The sequence below is a fragment of the Electrophorus electricus genome, chromosome 22 (genome assembly GCF_041902795.1).
Source record: "Electrophorus electricus isolate QZ-2024a chromosome 22, ASM4190279v1, whole genome shotgun sequence".
In the NCBI taxonomy this organism is placed as follows: Eukaryota; Metazoa; Chordata; class Actinopteri; order Gymnotiformes; family Gymnotidae; genus Electrophorus; species Electrophorus electricus.
The window spans coordinates 11,392,501-11,410,000 of record NC_137518.1 but is presented as its reverse complement, the minus strand read 5'-3'; the positions used below and the strand labels follow the sequence as shown (position 1 = coordinate 11,410,000).

General features: G+C 46.4%; 1 protein-coding gene and 1 long non-coding RNA gene across 10 annotated transcripts in view; one reads left to right on the top strand and one right to left on the bottom strand.

Annotated features, from left to right (window-relative positions):
• cadpsa (Ca2+-dependent activator protein for secretion a) overlaps window positions 1-17,500 on the bottom strand; it is a 102,969-nt gene that overhangs the window by 39,601 nt on the left and 45,868 nt on the right. For 6 of the 7 annotated variants that reach the window (XM_081705178.1, XM_081705175.1, XM_035520387.2 and 3 more), the window contains exons 10-17: window positions 15,966-16,032; window positions 12,469-12,577; window positions 11,555-11,770; window positions 8,353-8,489; window positions 7,909-8,096; window positions 2,998-3,099; window positions 1,417-1,480; window positions 1,068-1,191 (exon numbers count right to left, since the gene is read on the bottom strand). In XM_081705178.1, coding sequence (XP_081561304.1) covers window positions 1,068-1,191; window positions 1,417-1,480; window positions 2,998-3,099; window positions 7,909-8,096; window positions 8,353-8,489; window positions 11,555-11,770; window positions 12,469-12,577; window positions 15,966-16,032 — 1,007 coding nt within the window. The remainder of the gene's footprint in view (window positions 1-1,067; window positions 1,192-1,416; window positions 1,481-2,997; window positions 3,100-7,908; window positions 8,097-8,352; window positions 8,490-11,554; window positions 11,771-12,468; window positions 12,578-15,965; window positions 16,033-17,500) is intronic. The other variant, XM_081705177.1, reaches the window with a different exon arrangement.
• Window positions 15,700-17,500, top strand: part of LOC118240363 (uncharacterized) — an 11,149-nt gene continuing 9,348 nt past the window's right edge. For all 3 annotated transcript variants that reach the window (XR_014119323.1, XR_004775366.2, XR_014119322.1), the window contains exons 1-2: window positions 15,700-16,028; window positions 16,307-16,401. This is a non-coding gene — a long non-coding RNA (uncharacterized LOC118240363). The remainder of the gene's footprint in view (window positions 16,029-16,306; window positions 16,402-17,500) is intronic.

Genomic DNA, 17,500 nt, shown 5'->3' with positions numbered 1-17,500 from the left:
CGTCTCCGAGCGTAATTATTCAAACTCCATCCAAATTTGATGGGGATAGCTGGACAGACCTTGTCTTCTGTCTAGGAAGTGCTGATGTTTGACATTATCCATCACATGGCATTTCTGCAGGAAACATTAACTGCTCAAATCTCATGATCAGACAGAAGTCAGTATACAGGGCCATGACCGCACACATGCACACTTCACAGCTGCTATATGGACTCAGTTCTGTATTATTATATTTACACTATTGTATTATCATATTTACATTATTGTATTATCATCTATACATTATTGTATGACCATATTTACATTGTTATATTATCATCTATACATTATTCTATTACCATATTTACATTGTTGTATTATCATCTATACATTATTGTATTATCATCTATACATTATTGTACTATCATATTTAAATTATTGTATTATCATATATACATTGTTTTATCATATTTACATTGTTGTATTATCATCTATTATTGTATTATCATATCTACATTGTTGTATTATCATATTTACATTAATGTATTATCATCTATACATTATTCTATTACCATATTTACAATGTTATATTATCATCTAGACATTACTGTATTATAATATTTACATTATTGTATTATCATATATACATTTTTTATCATATTTACATTGTTGTATTATCATATCTACATTGTTGTATTATCATATTTATATTATTGTATTATCATCTATACATTATTGTATTATCAGTTACATTATTGTATTATCATATATACATTATTTTATCATATTTACATTGTTGTATTATCATATTTACATTATTGGATTATCATATTTACATTGAGCCTTTTGAAGTTTACTGTCTGCATTTGTAATACCGCCAGTGCTCCACTAATTATTATTATTATTATTATTATTATTATTATTATTATTATTATTATTATTATTATAACAACACAGCTTTGATAATCCCCCTAGTAACCCATACACTACAGCTGCATTAGATCACAACATCTGCTGCCAATCACCACGAGTATCTGTCACACTGATGTTTCCACCTGTCTGCACACATGGAGGCTGGTGTGCTGTACCTTCCACTTTGGCGTACTCGGACAGACGCTGGTAGTTGATCAGAGCTGCCTGCTCCAGACACTTCCGGATCAAGGCCTTCACCTCGTCCTGCAGCACAGGTGTCACCACGTCCTTCATCAGAACCTGCCGGCATGGACAGAAACCTCTTCATCTTTGAGCTTATCCACATTTTGCCAAAGTTCTAAAAATAAATGTCATTAATGGGGTTTCATGAACAATTTCAGGATCATCAGAGTAGACCTGATCGCACCGGATGCAGTTTGATAGTTCAAGGGTCTTATTTCGAAGGTAGTATGGTATAGTGCAGTTCAGGTCACAAAGGTGGTGTGCAGGGTTGGTCAAACGCACCCTCTCCAGCAGGGATAGGGTGGCTTTCAGAGACCCTTCTGGACGCCCAAATGGAAAACAGTACCTGGAGACAGTGAGAAGGTGCTTCAGACCAGCACAGTCTGGTGTTGGCATAAGGTGTGACATTAGTACACTGATATAGTCACATCTCTAATATATATATACACACACACACACACACACACACACACACACATATATACACACACCCATATATACACACACACACACACACACCCATATAAGAATATTGTGACCACCCATTGTCACCATGTCACAAATGCCACATGACCACTGACAGAACACTGTTACATCAGAGATCACCACTGAGAGAACACTGTTACATCAGAGATCACCACTGAGAGAACACTGTTACATCAGAGATCACCACTGAGAGAACACTGTTACATCAGAGATCACCACTGAGAGAACACTGTTACATCAGAGATCACCACTGAGAGAACAATTACGTTTGGGCAACACAGTGGCTTAGTAGTTAACACATTACATGTGAGGTCTGCTGGTGTGTGTGTGTGTGTGTGTGTGTGTGTTTAATAAAGTTTTCCAAGGGTGTGTGTGTGTGTGTGTGTGTGTGTGTGTGTGTGTGTGTGTGTGTGTGTGGTCCATTGGTGGACGGTGATCTGGGTCTAGTGATCTGGGTGTTGTCCCCTTTCCCACTGGTGGACGGTGAACTGTCCTGGGTGTTGTCCTCTATGTGTATATGGGTGTGTGTGTTTGTGCGTGTGAATAGGTGTGTGTGTGTGTATGTGTTAGGGGGGTTGAGGTTTCCAGTTGAGTGTACACTGCGCACAGTTGGCTGCTGTTTCTCAGTGGTGTGTGTCTGGATGTAACAACCTTGTGTGTTAATTGTAATAATCTAACTTCATTCATTCACACGTCTGGGCCTGTGAAGCAGACACATGGTTCAGGCTCTAATGTCACCAAGATTCCTCACCAGCTTCGCCTCTGCTTGGCACAGGAGTCCGTAATTGGACACTGGAGAGTTGGAGAAACGTTGCCTTCTCAGATGAATCCAAGTTAGTGCTCCAATAAGTGGACAGTCGGTGGAGTATACTGCCAAACGCATGAGAACCGCTGCCACACACAAGGTGGTGGTGACAGTGTACATGTCTGGGGGATGTTTTCCTGTTTCCCTATGAGTACCTGACAACCCCAGCAGATTACGTGCACCGGTACATGTTTCTCTGATGGTAGCTATCGACAGGATAACAGCCCACCCCACCACACGAGGGTGGGCGCGAGTGTGTCCAGAGAGTTCCCATCACCTACCTCAGTCTCATTAGTGTCCTCTGAGCCAAGGTTGGTTACTGCCACTATTAGGTAGGTGGTCATAATATTCTGAATTAGTATGAAGACGAAGCAGAAGCGCTTTGCTGATGAAGAACCTCTGTCTGTAACAGCACTGGAAATCTCCACATCTTACTATAGTACACTGCAGTTACTCAGCTAGAATCTTCTTCAGATATATATGTGTACACACATACACACACACACACACACACACACACACACACACACACACACACACACACACACACGTATTATATAATGAATCTATACCTGAAATGTGTAATCTGGTTCTCCAGCAGGACTCTTAGTCTCTCTTTAATCTCCTCAAAGCGCTCACGTTCTTCCACCGTGACAGTGCCAATCCCATCAGGCCTATGCACGCACGCACACACACACACACACACACGCACACACACGCGCACACGCAGACGCACACGCACACACACAGAGAAAAACCTGCTAACTTGAAGGGTAAGGTCAAACAAGTCACAAACACGTACATGGAGACACAGGTACTCCAAGGTGTCTGGAATTGGAGGAGTAACCCTGCCCCACCTCTGCCCAACACGCACACACACACACACACACACACACACCCTGTATGGTGTGGCAGCCAAGACCCCTGCGCTCTTGAGGAATGACCTCCAAGGTCTGTGACAGCTGCCTGTAACATGACTCACATCCCATTGTGTCCACGTGTGAATGTGTGTGACAATGATGTGCACAATAAGGACTACATATAACATTTCTTCAATTCCGTTTGCTCTGATATAATAAATCATTAATACATTCCACACTAATGAGTCTCCTCCTCCGTCAGGCGCATTCTGGTTGTGATCAGGCGCTGCTGCCATTATCATGTCATAACAGCATCAGGAATATTCACAAGAAAATGCAAATCACACCCCACTTAACACTAGCTGTTATCAATTATGCTAATCCAAGTATTGTAATGAGGCAATAGTATCATATGCTACCAGCAGAGCGTGTGTCTGTTTATTGATAGTCCACCAGTAGAGTGTGTGTGTGTGTGTGTGTGTGTGCGCGCGTATTGATAGTCAGGAGGTAGATAGTCAGGAGGGGGGTAGCGGGGTAGAGGAAGGGGGTAGAGGGAGGGGGCTGAAGGGGGTAAGTGGATGGGGGGTAGAGGGGTAGAGGGGGTAAGGGGGTAGAGGGGTAGAAGGGTAGAGGGAGGGGGTAGCGGGGTAGAGGAAGGGGGTAGAGGGAGGGGGCTGAAGGGGGTAAGGGGATGGGGGGGTAGAGGGGTAGAGGGGGAAAGGGGGTAGAGGGGTAGAAGGGTAGAGGGAGGGGGTAGCGGGGTAGAGGAAGGGGGTAGAGGGAGGGAGCTGGAGGGGGTAAGTGGATGGGGGGTAGAGGGGTAGAGGGGGAAAGGGGGTAGAGGGGTAGAGGGGGTAAGGGGGTAGAGGGGTAGAAGGGTAGAGGGGTAGAGGGGGTAAGGGGGTAGAAGGGTAGAAGGGTAGAGGGGTGGTCTCCCTCTGTGCCTTGAAGTCAGGACTGTCAGGATAACAGATTGTTAGAGAGCCACCCATCACGCTCGCTCTCTCTCTCTCTCTATGTATCTCTCTCTGACTAAGTGCTACACGTGTCTGCATATCTGAGCTGATCATAACAGGACACAGACTGTAGCTGAATAGCTGCTATAACAGATACCTGGCTCTAACAGAAACATGGATCACCCCTGAGAACGCGGCGACTCCGGCTTCCCTGTCCTCTGTCTTTTCATTCACACATTCTCCGAGGCGTCTTGGCAGGGGTGGTGGCACAGGTTTACTAATGTCCCGAGAGTGGCGTTTCACTCTTTTGAATTTCATGCCATGACAGTGTTTTTCCCCACCAAACTTCTTATCATTGTCATCTACCGCCCTCCAGGTTCCCTAGATCACTTCATTGATGAGCTCGACATCCTCCTGAGTCAATTCCCCATTGAAGGAAATCCACTCATTCTCCTTGGAGACTTCAACCTTCCATCAGACAAGCTGCATTCCTCCTGCATCCTTCCACAGTTGACAGCATTTGACCTCACCCTCAACCACTCTCCTCTGACTCACAAAGCGGGCAATGTTCTGGACCTGATCTTCACCCGCACCACCACAACATCGGACATCGCAGTCGCCCCCCTCCACCTCTCGGACCATCACTTTCTATCCTTCTCTCTCTCCCTTCCTTCTCTTTCCATCCAGTCCTCCCCAACATGTTCCTCCTTCCTCCGTCGCAATCTGCACTCCATAACTCCCTCTTCCCTTCTACTATTTTGTCCACCCTTCCTCACCCTGACTCTCCATCCTCTCTCTTTGAATACAGTTACAAATACTTTCATTTCTACACTCTCCTCATCAGTGAGTCTTCTGTGCCCTCTCTCCTCTAGACCCGCTAAGTCCTCCCCACCTGCCCCCTGGCTAACAGAAACACTTCGCTGCCACAGGAGAGGACTACAGAGAGGCGGTGGAGGATATCTCGGGTAGATTCAGACCTCAGCTCATACAAGTCTCTCCTTTCCAAGTTCTCACTGGAAGTAACATCTGCAAAGTCATCCTACTACAGAAAGAAATTCGATTTATCATCATCTGATCCACGCAAGCTCTTCACGATTTTTTCTTCTCTCCTTAATCCTCCCCCTCCCCCTCCTTCCTCATCTCTTACTCCGGAGATTTTCACCAACCTCTCTGAGGAGAAGGTTGCAGCAATCCACCAGTCCTTTTCCTCTGTTCCCACTCCTCCAACCAACATGCATTCCCCAACATCCATCTCTCCAACTTCTTTTTCTCCTCTCTCCACAGATGAAATTCTTCAACTCCTGACTTCCAGCAATCCGACTACATGTCCGCTGGATCTGATTCTTTCTGCTCTGTTCCAGACAATCGCAAGAGATCTGCTTCCTTTCATCTCTGTCATCAACAACTCCTTATCTTCTGGATATGTTCCTACTACAGGGTGGTACCAATCCTCAAGAAGGCCACACTTGACAGCTCCAGCATTACCAACTACAGACCAGTATCACTTCTCTCTTTCTTCTCAAAAGCCCTTGAACGAGCAGTTTATAATCAATTGTCCATATTTCTCACCCAGAACCAGCTGCATGAACCCAATCAGTCTGGCTACAAACCGGCACATTCTACAGAAACGGCCCTCGTAGCGGTGACTGAGAAACTTCATGCCGCTAAAGCTGCCAAACAGTCATCTGTTTTGATTCTTCTAGACCTTTCAGCAGCCTTTGACACAGTGAACCACAACATTCTTCTCTCTGTTCTCTCCAGGCTTGGTGTGACTGGCTCTGCTTGGAGATGGTTTCAGTCCTATCTGGATGGACAGTTGTATCAGGTCACATGGAGAGGATCCACATCCAAACCATGTAGACTCTCCACTAGTGTTCCACAAGGCTCAGTATTGGGCCCCCTTCTCTTCTCTTTGTATACTCGTTCTCTTGGTGATATATCACCATCTTCTCATGGTTTCTCCTACCACTGCTATGCAAATGACACTCAATTATTTCTTTCTCTTACACCCTCTGACATGCAGGTCTCCAGATGTATCTCGGCATGCTTGACTGACATCGCGTCATGTATGACAGCCCGCCACTTTAAGCTCAACCCCAGTAAAATCGGGCACCGAGAACTCCCTGGTATCACCATCTGAAGCTGCCCGTAGCCTGGGTGTAACTTTGGACAACCAGCTGAGGTTCTCAACTAATGTTTCTAATCTAACCTGGTCTTGCAGATTTCTGCTTTGTAACATATGAAGGATTCAACCCTTTCTCTCACAGGAAGCTACCCAGGTGCTTGTGCAGTCTCTTGTGATCTTAAAGCTAGACTACTGCAACTCGCTACTTGCTGGTCTTCCTCTAAGAGCCATCAAACCTCTACAACTTGTCCAGAATGCAGCAACACAACTGGTCTTCAATCTTCGGAAATTCACACGTTACTCCACTGCTGTGCTCCCTTCATTGGCTCCCTGTAGCTGCACGCATCAGATTTATAACCTTGATGCTTGCCTACAAAGCCAAAAATGGACCAGCCCCTTCATACATGAGGTCAGTGGTCAAAGCCCGATCCGTACCTCGAGTACTTTGAACCTCAAGTACGGCTCGGCTTGAAATACCTTGCTTCAGGTCTCATGGACGACAAGCATCGAGAATATTTTCTGTCCTGGCTCCAAGATGGTGGAATGAACTCCCGCTTGCTGTCAGGACAGCAGAGTCCCTTGCAGTCTTCAAACGCAGACTGAAGACCCATCTATTTGCAGAATATTTAAAGGACAACTGACCCTGCTCCCATATTGACTGACTACATTAATACCGATTGTAGGGTATTGTTTATGTTGTTTAACAAACTCTAGTACTTATTGTTTATTGCACTTATCTTTGTTTAAGGTAGACCTTATGTATTTTGTACTTCTAGGTATCAGTATTCATCCCTGTATTCTACAGTATTCTAGTTTATTGGTATTTTGGACCTACTGTACTGCACTAGGATGCATTCTATGAGTAAATGACAAAGCACTTTTGTAAGTCGCTCTGCATAAGAGCGTCTGCTAAATGCCATAAATGTAAATGTAATAAATGTATAGCACACTCACACACACACACACACAAGCATGGGTGTACACAGGCAAACGTTCACGAGGGTTGTAACACTAAGAGTTCACGTGAGAAACAAAGGAGAAAAACGTGAGGCATTCTAAACCAAAGGAACATCAACAGCGTAACAGCTGGCTACAACCGAAATGACATTGAGCAGTGTGTGGAGAAAGCCAGGATGTCAGAGAAGTAGGGCTAACGTCCACGGAGGGGACAGGGTTGGTACAGAGACCATGGAGGAAGCCCTGCAAGACCTACAGCCTGGCCTACACACGTCCTGCGGTCCACTGGGACCTTAACGGTCTCTACCTCTCCCTGCCTTACAGAGTACAGTACTGAGAGAAGAGAGACCAGAGAAGGCAGAGTTAGGAGTGTCTGAGTGAAAATCTACACAGCTGCTCTCTAATGAGAGAGATGAGACGCTCGGGAGAGAGAGAACGCGTTGGTACTGTTGGAGAGTAAGGTGAGAGAGAGAGAGAGAGAGAGAGAGAGAGAAACGGAGAGGCAGAAAGAGAGGGGAAGAAGGAGAGAGGGAGAGAGAAAAAGACAGAAGGAGAGAGAGAGAGAGAGAGGTAGGGGGTGTTTACCTGTTGCCGTGCACGTGTGAAGCGCAGAAGGCGAAACTGTAGTGGAGCAGCGTGGGGTCGATCATGGCTCCATTCTCGGCTCTCTCCAACAGGTCGCACAGGTAGCACAAGTGCCTGTGACACCCCCGCACGCCATTCCTAGCGCAGTACTCGTCCAGCACAAACACCTGGCCCGGACTAAACCAACCCTGCACAGGAAGGCAAAATAGGGAGGGCTGCAGCGTTAGACTGCTGGCTTCTCTAGGAAAGGTGGAAAAAACAAGTGTGCTAAATTTCACAAAATGAACAAGAATGTGAGCTGTGAATGCACGGGTTACCCTGCTGTTCATGTTGTGTTGTAGAGAAGTCCTGGAACAGGGAGTGGATCTGTCTGTCTCTGTGTGTGTGCGTGCGTGTGTGTGTGCGTGTGTGTGTATGTGTGTGTGTGCGCGTGCGTGTCCGTACCAGGCAGGAGTAGGAGTCGTTTAGTCTGTGGTCCAGCGTGAGTCGTTGCACCAGTTCAAACAGTGAAGCATGGTCGAAGTTGCAGGGGTTAGCTGAGATGAACTCATCCATCCCGTGTTTTTGCGCGCGGTCTGCATCTGTGTGTGTGTGTGTGTGCACGTGTGTGTGTGTGTGTGTGTGTGTGTGTGTGTGTGTGTGTGTGTGTGGAGAGAGGTAAAAGCTTAGTGAGAACACACAGAGGCCTTAACCTGAGAAAGGTCCATCTTGTATTTAGTTCAGGGAGGCTGCTGATATCTCAGACATCATTCATTCAGACTATTGTTGTGTTCATCAACATAATTACCATTTAATTAAGCATGTGTTTAAATTACCTATGCAATATTCATATTTTCCCTTATGATCTGTTCCTTAAATTGCAGTGATGTTTTGCTGCTGTCGACTATATGGATTCGTGTGGACTGCGCACGCTCTGTTCTGGGTTAATAACCCTGACGCGGGTCGGCCGGTCTGCTCATTCCTCCAGGCTCTTCCATTTCCACTCTGCAGGCTGGCTGTGGGCGCTGGACCCCCCCCCGGTCAGGCTAATTACAGCAACCTCGTGCCACTGTGCAGCAGACGGGGAGAGGGCCGGCTCAGGCCCCGCCCCCTGCTCCTGATCCCTCCCCCCTAGCTACACAGCTATTGTCCATTAAGGGCTCTACACAAATCCAGCAGCACTTTTTCTCTGGCCTGCCCGGTCAGGGGGCCCGCCTGAAGAGGGCGGCTGCTAACTTAATCCCACCGTCTCGTCCCCGGGGGGCCCATTTCTATTCTAACGCGGTGTTTCAGACACAGACTGGACCAGTGCAGAACACGCGTAGCTCACTGGGCTTTAAGGGCTACGGGTCTGACGTCATCCCTGCATTAGGGTCATATACTATCACACGGAAGCACATGCTACACGCTGGTGTGTTTGGAATGGACTCAGAGCAGGACAGCAGGTCAGCAGCCTGACTCTGAAGTCCCTCATTTGTCGAGGTATGTCAGATGTTATGTTCGAGTCTGATGTTATGTTCGAGTCTGATGTTATGTTCGAGTCTGATGTTACGTTTTCACATATGCAGGAGTGCACATTCAATACCACTGAAGTACCAGACATAACTCAGACATAACCAAACGCTACTAGACCACACAGACACAGTCCAGACACAGACTCCGGGTATGGGTGCAGTATAATGTGTTTTTTCTTCATGATGATGTTTGTTTCTTTGGCATGTTGGTTCACTTTGAAACAGTCAAGCTTTGAATAAGTACTAACAACTTGGTCTGGTTTAACAACTAAAGTCTGGTTTATTTGTGAACTTTGTGAACTTTTTCATAGCATCTTTACAGAAGCCCTGGTCTGACGGAGCAAGGGACACCGACACACATCACTGACCAGCACTGACCAGTACCGACACACATCACGGATCAGCACTGACACACATCACTGACCAGCACTGACCAGTACCGACACACATCACTGACCAGCACTGACCAGTACAGACACACATCACTGACCAGCACTGACCAGTACCGACACACATCACTGACCAGTACCGACACACATCACTGACCAGCACTGACCAGTACCGACACACATCACTGACCAGCACTGACCAGTACCGACACACATCATTGATCAGTACTGACACACATCACTGACCAGCACGGACCAGTACTGACACACATCACTGATCAGCACTGAGACATGACACTGACCAGCACTGACACACATCACTGACCAGCACTGACCAGTACCGACATACATCACTGATCATCACTGAGACACGTCACTGACCAGTACTGACCAGCACTGAGACACGTCACTGACCAGCAGTGACACACGTCCCTGACCAACACTGACACACGTCACTGACCAGCACTGAGACACGTCACTGACCAGCACTGAGACAGTGGCTTCGTAATGTTTGAAGGTAAAAGCCTCCTACTGTTTCAGATCTGAAATCAGATGCACAGAGGCACATGAAGGTTCAGGATCACCGAGCCAAAAGTCCAAAGGGTGATGTGTTTCTCACGTTTGTCTCAAGAGGAGCTCGCATGTCTGTTTGATATGAGCAGAGAGGAGCGCTTGTGCTATAGACAGCGGCCAGCAATACCGTGAGTCAGTCATGCCAGACTGGGACGAACAGGGACTGGTGGATCCTCCTTTTGGTCATTTTTAAAAGCACTTTTCACATGCGATAATTTTGACGGAATTAATTGTGGATAAACCCAAGTATGATGAGAAACCCATGGATGTGAAGACTCCTGGTAGACTCTGCGTCTATGGCGTCTAACACAGCTGGACTACACATACTGTGTTTAGACTGTTAAACAATTGTACTTGCCTTAATCTTTTTCAAATTCCCTTTAAAGAAAAATGGATAGCTTTATTTTATGCAGAAGAAAGAAAGATAGTGTGAACTAGTAAGTAGTTATTTGGTAACATTCCACTGATGGCTTCCAGAAATAATCCGTCTGTAAACACACTGTTTAATTCATGGGGTGTCACTCTTAAGCCGGTAATTACCAGCTGCTGGGAGGTGCTGAGCACACCAGAGCTTCTGTCATAGCAGGCGTTTCAATTAATTCATTTAGAGCAATAAATCAACAACTGCATTGGCTGGAGAAAATCACTGTAATTAAATCATCGTTTCCTTCAACAGCGGTTTGTCTCCGTATGGTTCGACACAGCTCTCTGTTAGGTGACGCCCTGGCTAGACTGTTAGGCCCTGCTGGGTATTGTTATGTAAGAAACAATTGACAGTGCACAAGAAAATGCATCCATCCATCCATCCATCCATCCATCCATCCATCCATATCAATATCATGAAATATTCATCACATGATGCAATATGCAAATAAAAGTGATTTCCACGCAATTACTAAGGACCAGATTTGATCATCTCTAGCTAAAGGAGTCAGATGAGACCACCGCGGTGAGGGGGTGTGGTGGGGTGTTGCCAGGTCAGATAAGGTGGGCGGGTTTATTTATCAGAGCGTCGGCTGTTCGTGGGGATGCACTTACTGCCTCCAGTCCATCTTAGAAAGGGCAGGGTAAGAAGCAAACCGAAACGTCATGAACAGAGGCAAAGCAGGGCCAGGCTTCAGCCCGACACCACGTCTGAGTTTGTGTGTGTGTGTGTGTGTGTGTGTGTGTGTGTGTTTAAACTGTACTCACAGAACTGGGAGATGGGGGCGTCGAGCTGTGGTGCTGTGCCCCCACCTCTGGCGTTGAGTTTGTGGACCTGGGTGGGGGGCACAGGTTTGTGGGTTTGACCTGTGGCTCGGTACATGGCCTGAACCCACAATATACGGTCCTGCTCATCGCCGCTGGCAAAGATCACAGTGTCTCCTTCCTTAACGGCGTTAAAGAACGCCCTACCCCCATCTAAACCTGTGCCAACAAACAGGCCTCTCAGAAACCAACAAAAAACAAACACAGGAAAAGAACACCACATAACATTTAATATGACAAAACCAAACACAAAATAGAACTAAATCAGTACATAAATTCTATAATTGTATTTCCTATCATTAATTAGGATCTTACTTAGTGTGAAAAGGCACAGTGAGAAAACGTTTAGTGAGAAAATCTAAATTATATCCACGTTTCTCTTTTCACTTCTCGAAGTCACATAATCCCTTTTTTATTGTTTCAGAACGATTTCATTCCAACCACATCAGGGTAGACGAAGCTTAACTTCATGTACAAAGAGTCGTTGGGTTTCATTTAGAGCTAACGAAGCTTAACGAGCCAATTACCTGTGTTTGTTTGAGACTAATGACTGGAGACGCTCAGTGTGTGAGCAGCAGTGTGGGGACTGACCAGGCAGACTCTACACTGGGTCACTAAAATGGTGCCACTTTCGGCCAGTGTGTTCTTTCTTTCTCCCCACCGAAACACACGGGCTACACACTTACACGTGTCGACTCACCACTATACATGACGTCACAGAGGAAGAACAATATCCTCGAACCAAAATGGCCATAATGCTAAACAGTCATATTTTACATTTAGTGTTGCCTGTTTTATTCAGGGAAATGCAGCCTGGAAAGGTCTGCTAGTGGTAAGATGTGATTGGTTAACTGCACCTGGCTGAGGGTCCGTGTAATCCACAGTGTACCCGTCCAACTGGAGCAGCTCCAGAGGCTCCGCCTTCTTCTCTCTGTAGCTGCACATGGCAAAGGTGTATTGACTCACCTGAAGCCAGAAACAAAAAGATCTTAATACACACACACACACGCTCACACACACACTCGAACACACACATGCAGACACACACACGAACGCACATGCACACACACACATACACACGTTACACACGCACACGCTCATACACACATACACACACACACACACACGCACAAAGACACTGCTTCCTAGTTAGTGAACATTTGCAATGCCGCTAAATGTCGACTGAAAGTGTATGTGCTCCCACGTGTGTGTGTGTGTGTGTGTGTGTGTGTGTGTGTGTGTGTGTGTGTGTGTGTGTACACACCCAGTGGGGTGAGAGCTGGGGATGTACTGAGTCCTGCCAATCAAACATGAGGGACTGAGTGCAGGAATGACACTGTCAGAGTAAATGTGAGCCAGTCTGTTAGGTGTCACACACACACACACACACACACACACACACACACACACACACACACACACACACACCATCACTCCATTGTCATATTAGGGCCATTCGCATCAGAACTACACTCCCATGTGCCCCAAACCTTATCCACTCCTCCTCACTCTGCTCGGAGTGACACCGTCAGTTCAATGTCTGGTGTGCGATGGCAAGGCTGGCAGACTCAGACCACCTCGCGGCACTCTGTCCAGCCGCTGCACTTGCACAAACTCCTATCAACCCCCCGGAGCCCTGACTGGACCTTTCAGAAGCAGAGAGCAGGTTTCAGCTGACGGAGGCGCCCTGCGTAGCCACCGGGTCAGCTGACCCGCTGTCAAACTGACAGTTAAAGGATTTTAAATGGCTCTGCACCTGATTAGCCCGGTATGCCATTTGCTCTTTTAATAACCTTGTTATTGTTGGCACTCCATAAATTGCACTGTGCGAGGGAGAGGGTGAGTGAGAGAGAGAGAGAGAGAGAGAGAGAGAGAGAGAGAGAGAGAGAGAGAGAGAGAGAGAGAAAAAGAGCAAGACAAAGTTAATGTGACAGAAAGGTAGCAGCGATCGATGGCGCATTGTTAGCCATGTTAGCTGTCTGCAGGTGGCCGGTTTGGTCCCCCGGCATGCCGCCGGACATTTCCATATCCGGAGGGTTAAGTGGGCGTAAGCCTGGAGAGGAGAGCAGAAGACAAAGACAGAGGACGAGCAGCAGGAGTGGGAGACAGAACTGCTGCCAGACCACAGCGTAATCACACTTCAGAAGTGATCAGACTTCACTTTACGTCGCAAATATTTACTTCCAAAGTGCTGCTGGGGTCTTGGTGTGTACTGGAGTACAGCTCAGACAGACCCATCTACATGACGGTAATGAAGCACTTATGAACAACTGGCCCTAGACTAGGAAGGTCTGAATCAGGAGGCAGGAGCACACCAGCATCGGCATGCAGCCTGGAGATCTGAAATAAATGACATGAAATGAGAACATAACCCTAACCCTAACCCCTAACCCTAACCCCTAACTATAACCTCTAACCATAACGCTAACCCTAACACTAAACCCTAACCCTAACTCTAATCCCTAACCCTAACTCTATCCCCTAACCCTAACCCTAACCTCTAACCATAATGCTAACCCTAACACTAAACCCTAACCCTAACACCTAACCCTAACCCCTAACCCAAACCCTAACCATAACCCCTGACTCTAACTGCTAACATAACCCTAACACTAAATCCTAACCCTAACCCCTAACTATAACCCCTTACCTTAACCCTAAACCCTAACCCTTAACTGTAACCTTTAACCCTAACCCCTAACCATAACCTTAACCCCTAACCCTAACCTTAACCCTAAACCTAATGCTAAACCGTAACCCTAACCCCTAAACCTAACCCCTAACCCTAACCCTAAGCCCTAACCCCTAACCCTAACACCAGCTTTGGCATGCAGCCTGGAGATCTGAAATAAATGACAAACTGAAATGAGAACATAACCGTAACCCTAACCCTAACCCTAACCCCTAACCCCTAACTCTAACCCTAACCCCTAGCTCTAACCCCTAACTCTAACCCCTAACCTTAACCCTAACCATAACCTTAACCCCAACCATAACGCTAAACCCTAACCCCTAACTCTAACCCCTAACTCTAACCCCTAACTCTAACTCCTAACCCTAACTCTAACCCCAAACCCTAACTCTAACCCTAACCTTAACCCTAACCATAACCCTAATGCTAAACCCTAACCCTAACCCCCAACTCTAACCCCCAACCCTTACCATAGCCCCTAACTCTAACCCTTAACCTTAACCCTAACAATAACCCTAACCCTAACTCTAACCTCTAACCCTAACTCTAACCTCTAACCCTAACTCTGAACCCTAACCATAACCCTAACCCCTAACTGTAGCCTCTAACCATAACCCCTAACCCTAACCCCTAACCCTAACCTGGCAGAATGCACTGTTTCTTTACACAACACACCAAAACAGTAAAGGAACAGCATTTGCTAAATGTATAATGATGTGTGTGCAGTGTTCAGACGACTAGCATGCATGTCAGTGTATGAGGATGAAATATTCAAATGTGTGGAGGAGACCAGCGACAGATGGAGCGCCACCCATCTGTCAGGACACTTACACAAGACTCCTCATGACAAAACCAGAAGACATGATAAAAGAGAGGAGGAAAATAAACAAATAGAAATGTGAGAAACAAAACAAAACTAAACCAGCACTCCCCCACAAAGACTAGACCAACTCTGGCACACTCTCTCATGTACACGCACAACAACGTTCAGAAACACAAATGGGCATCTTGGAAAGCTTTTACTCTCTCTCTCTCTCTCTCTCTCTCTCTCTCTCTCTCTCTCTCTCTCTCTCTCTCGCTCTCTCTCTCTCTCTCTCTCTCTCTCACACACACACACACACACACACACACACACACACACACACACACACAAGCAGTGGTAGTCTATTGTAGTGTGTCATTTACTGAGCATGTGGGGCCTGGAGCACACAGAAGGGTGTGTGTGCGCGCATGTGTGTGTGTTTGTGTGTGTGTGATTGTTAGGTCCACTGATCTCTCAAAACCGCATGTCAACTCGTAGCTCTCGGACATGCCACTCCATGAGGCAACCCAGTATACCCCCCCCCCCCCCCCCCCCCCCCCCCCCCACATACACAGACACACACACAAACACACGCACATACGTACATACACAGAATAAATATAAATATAAATATAAATATAAATATAAATATAAATATAAAGGAACTCTTAAAGGGGCGCACCACCAGGGGGAACGCTTAAAGGAGCGCACCTCCAGGGGGAACGCTTAAAGGGGCGCACTTGTTTACATCAGCATGAACATAGAGGCGCCCCAGCAGGAAGGACATGAAGGACACACACACACACACACACACACACACACACACGCACGCACGCACACACACACGCACACGCACGTACCTGCACTAAAACAAAGAATCTCTTCTTCCATCGCTTCCACACATTTTTGCCGATGGTCCAGAGGTATCTGCAGACACAGAGCGAGCCTTTGGCGGGATATACAACTACATTACGCACACGTGCTGATACTATATATTAACAGGGTGACTTACGCGTCACACAAACCTATTTGAACACGTTTATCATATCTGACAGGACATGCACTTGCTAGACTTCTCAAAGCAGTGTAATGCCACTGACTGACAGAACAAAAGATGTTTTACAAATGGGTGTCTGCTGCCCCCTGCTGGTACAGGGCGCATGAACACTTAGCAGATATGTTGTGGGTCCTGCAAATACAGGTGGATTATGGGTCCTTTCAGTTGCGGTTGAGTGGCGTTCAGGGTCTCTGCAGTATCTGGATGGAGGAACTCATGAGGCGTTTGACTGTAAGACTGTAAGTCTGTTTTTATGAAGTTCAGTTCTCTTCAGTAAACACCAGGACTGTAATATATACATTTTACATTGTACATGGGAATAAGACTCATGAATTTGTCTAAAAAAAGGTCTGGAACATTCTGCTCTAGTTAGGGGCAAGGTTCCTGTGTCTTAAATGATCAGGGAAAAGCATGCCAGACTAAAACATCACGTCCTCGGGAGGGCGCCCTCTGGTGGCAGTAAGAGGGCTTTTGCTCTCCATGCAGGGAATGTCTGCTGTGGCGTAGGGTTGCTGGGAGACAGCGTGTGGCATCGGTCGGCATGGTGATAGGAGGGAGGCAAGTTTCTGCAAGTTGTCTGGAGCTCAGAGGAACACAGTGGAAACATGGCCAAGTACTGGCCAATCGGAGCACAGATAAAAGCACAGGCCTCAAGATATGAGCCAACCCCTCGGCTGGGGGAGGGCTCTGTCAGAGTGCCTCCATCCATGTGTTTTTATCATTAATCAGTACTAAATCCTGCACTAGGGATCTTGCCAGGTTAGCAGTGAGGAGCTCTAGTATTCTAGTAATTCTGTCTCTTCTGTTAATGCAACATACTCTCCCCCACTAACATGACACAACACAAAAAGCATACATATGAATTAAAACTGGAGTATAGACTAACACTATGACTGAAACATGAAAAATGTGCTCCACCTGTTGCGGTATAATATTAACCTCTAGATGGCGCCAGTAGACCATCAATGGCCAAGCAGGTTACATCGCTACTACGATATATCATCACTAGGATGATTTTTTTATACTAATTAATATAAATAAACTAAGAAAATCAAGATAAGAAAGGTTTTAGGATGAGGTGATGTACAAATTGTGTGGGGATAGAGAGTAGAGGGTTATTTCTGAAGAAGAAATATGGCGACCACTCTGGAGGGGTTCAGGGGTGTAGAGGAGTGTTAATTGAGTGTAACAGCGTTAATTTCTGAAACTATACAGTATACAACAGAACACACCCCTGTGTAATGTCCCGTAAATGTCAGATGAATCAAATCTTGATCACTTTACAGAAATTGCATCACTTCCAACAGTTCCAACAGTATGTAAAATTAAAAACTAACA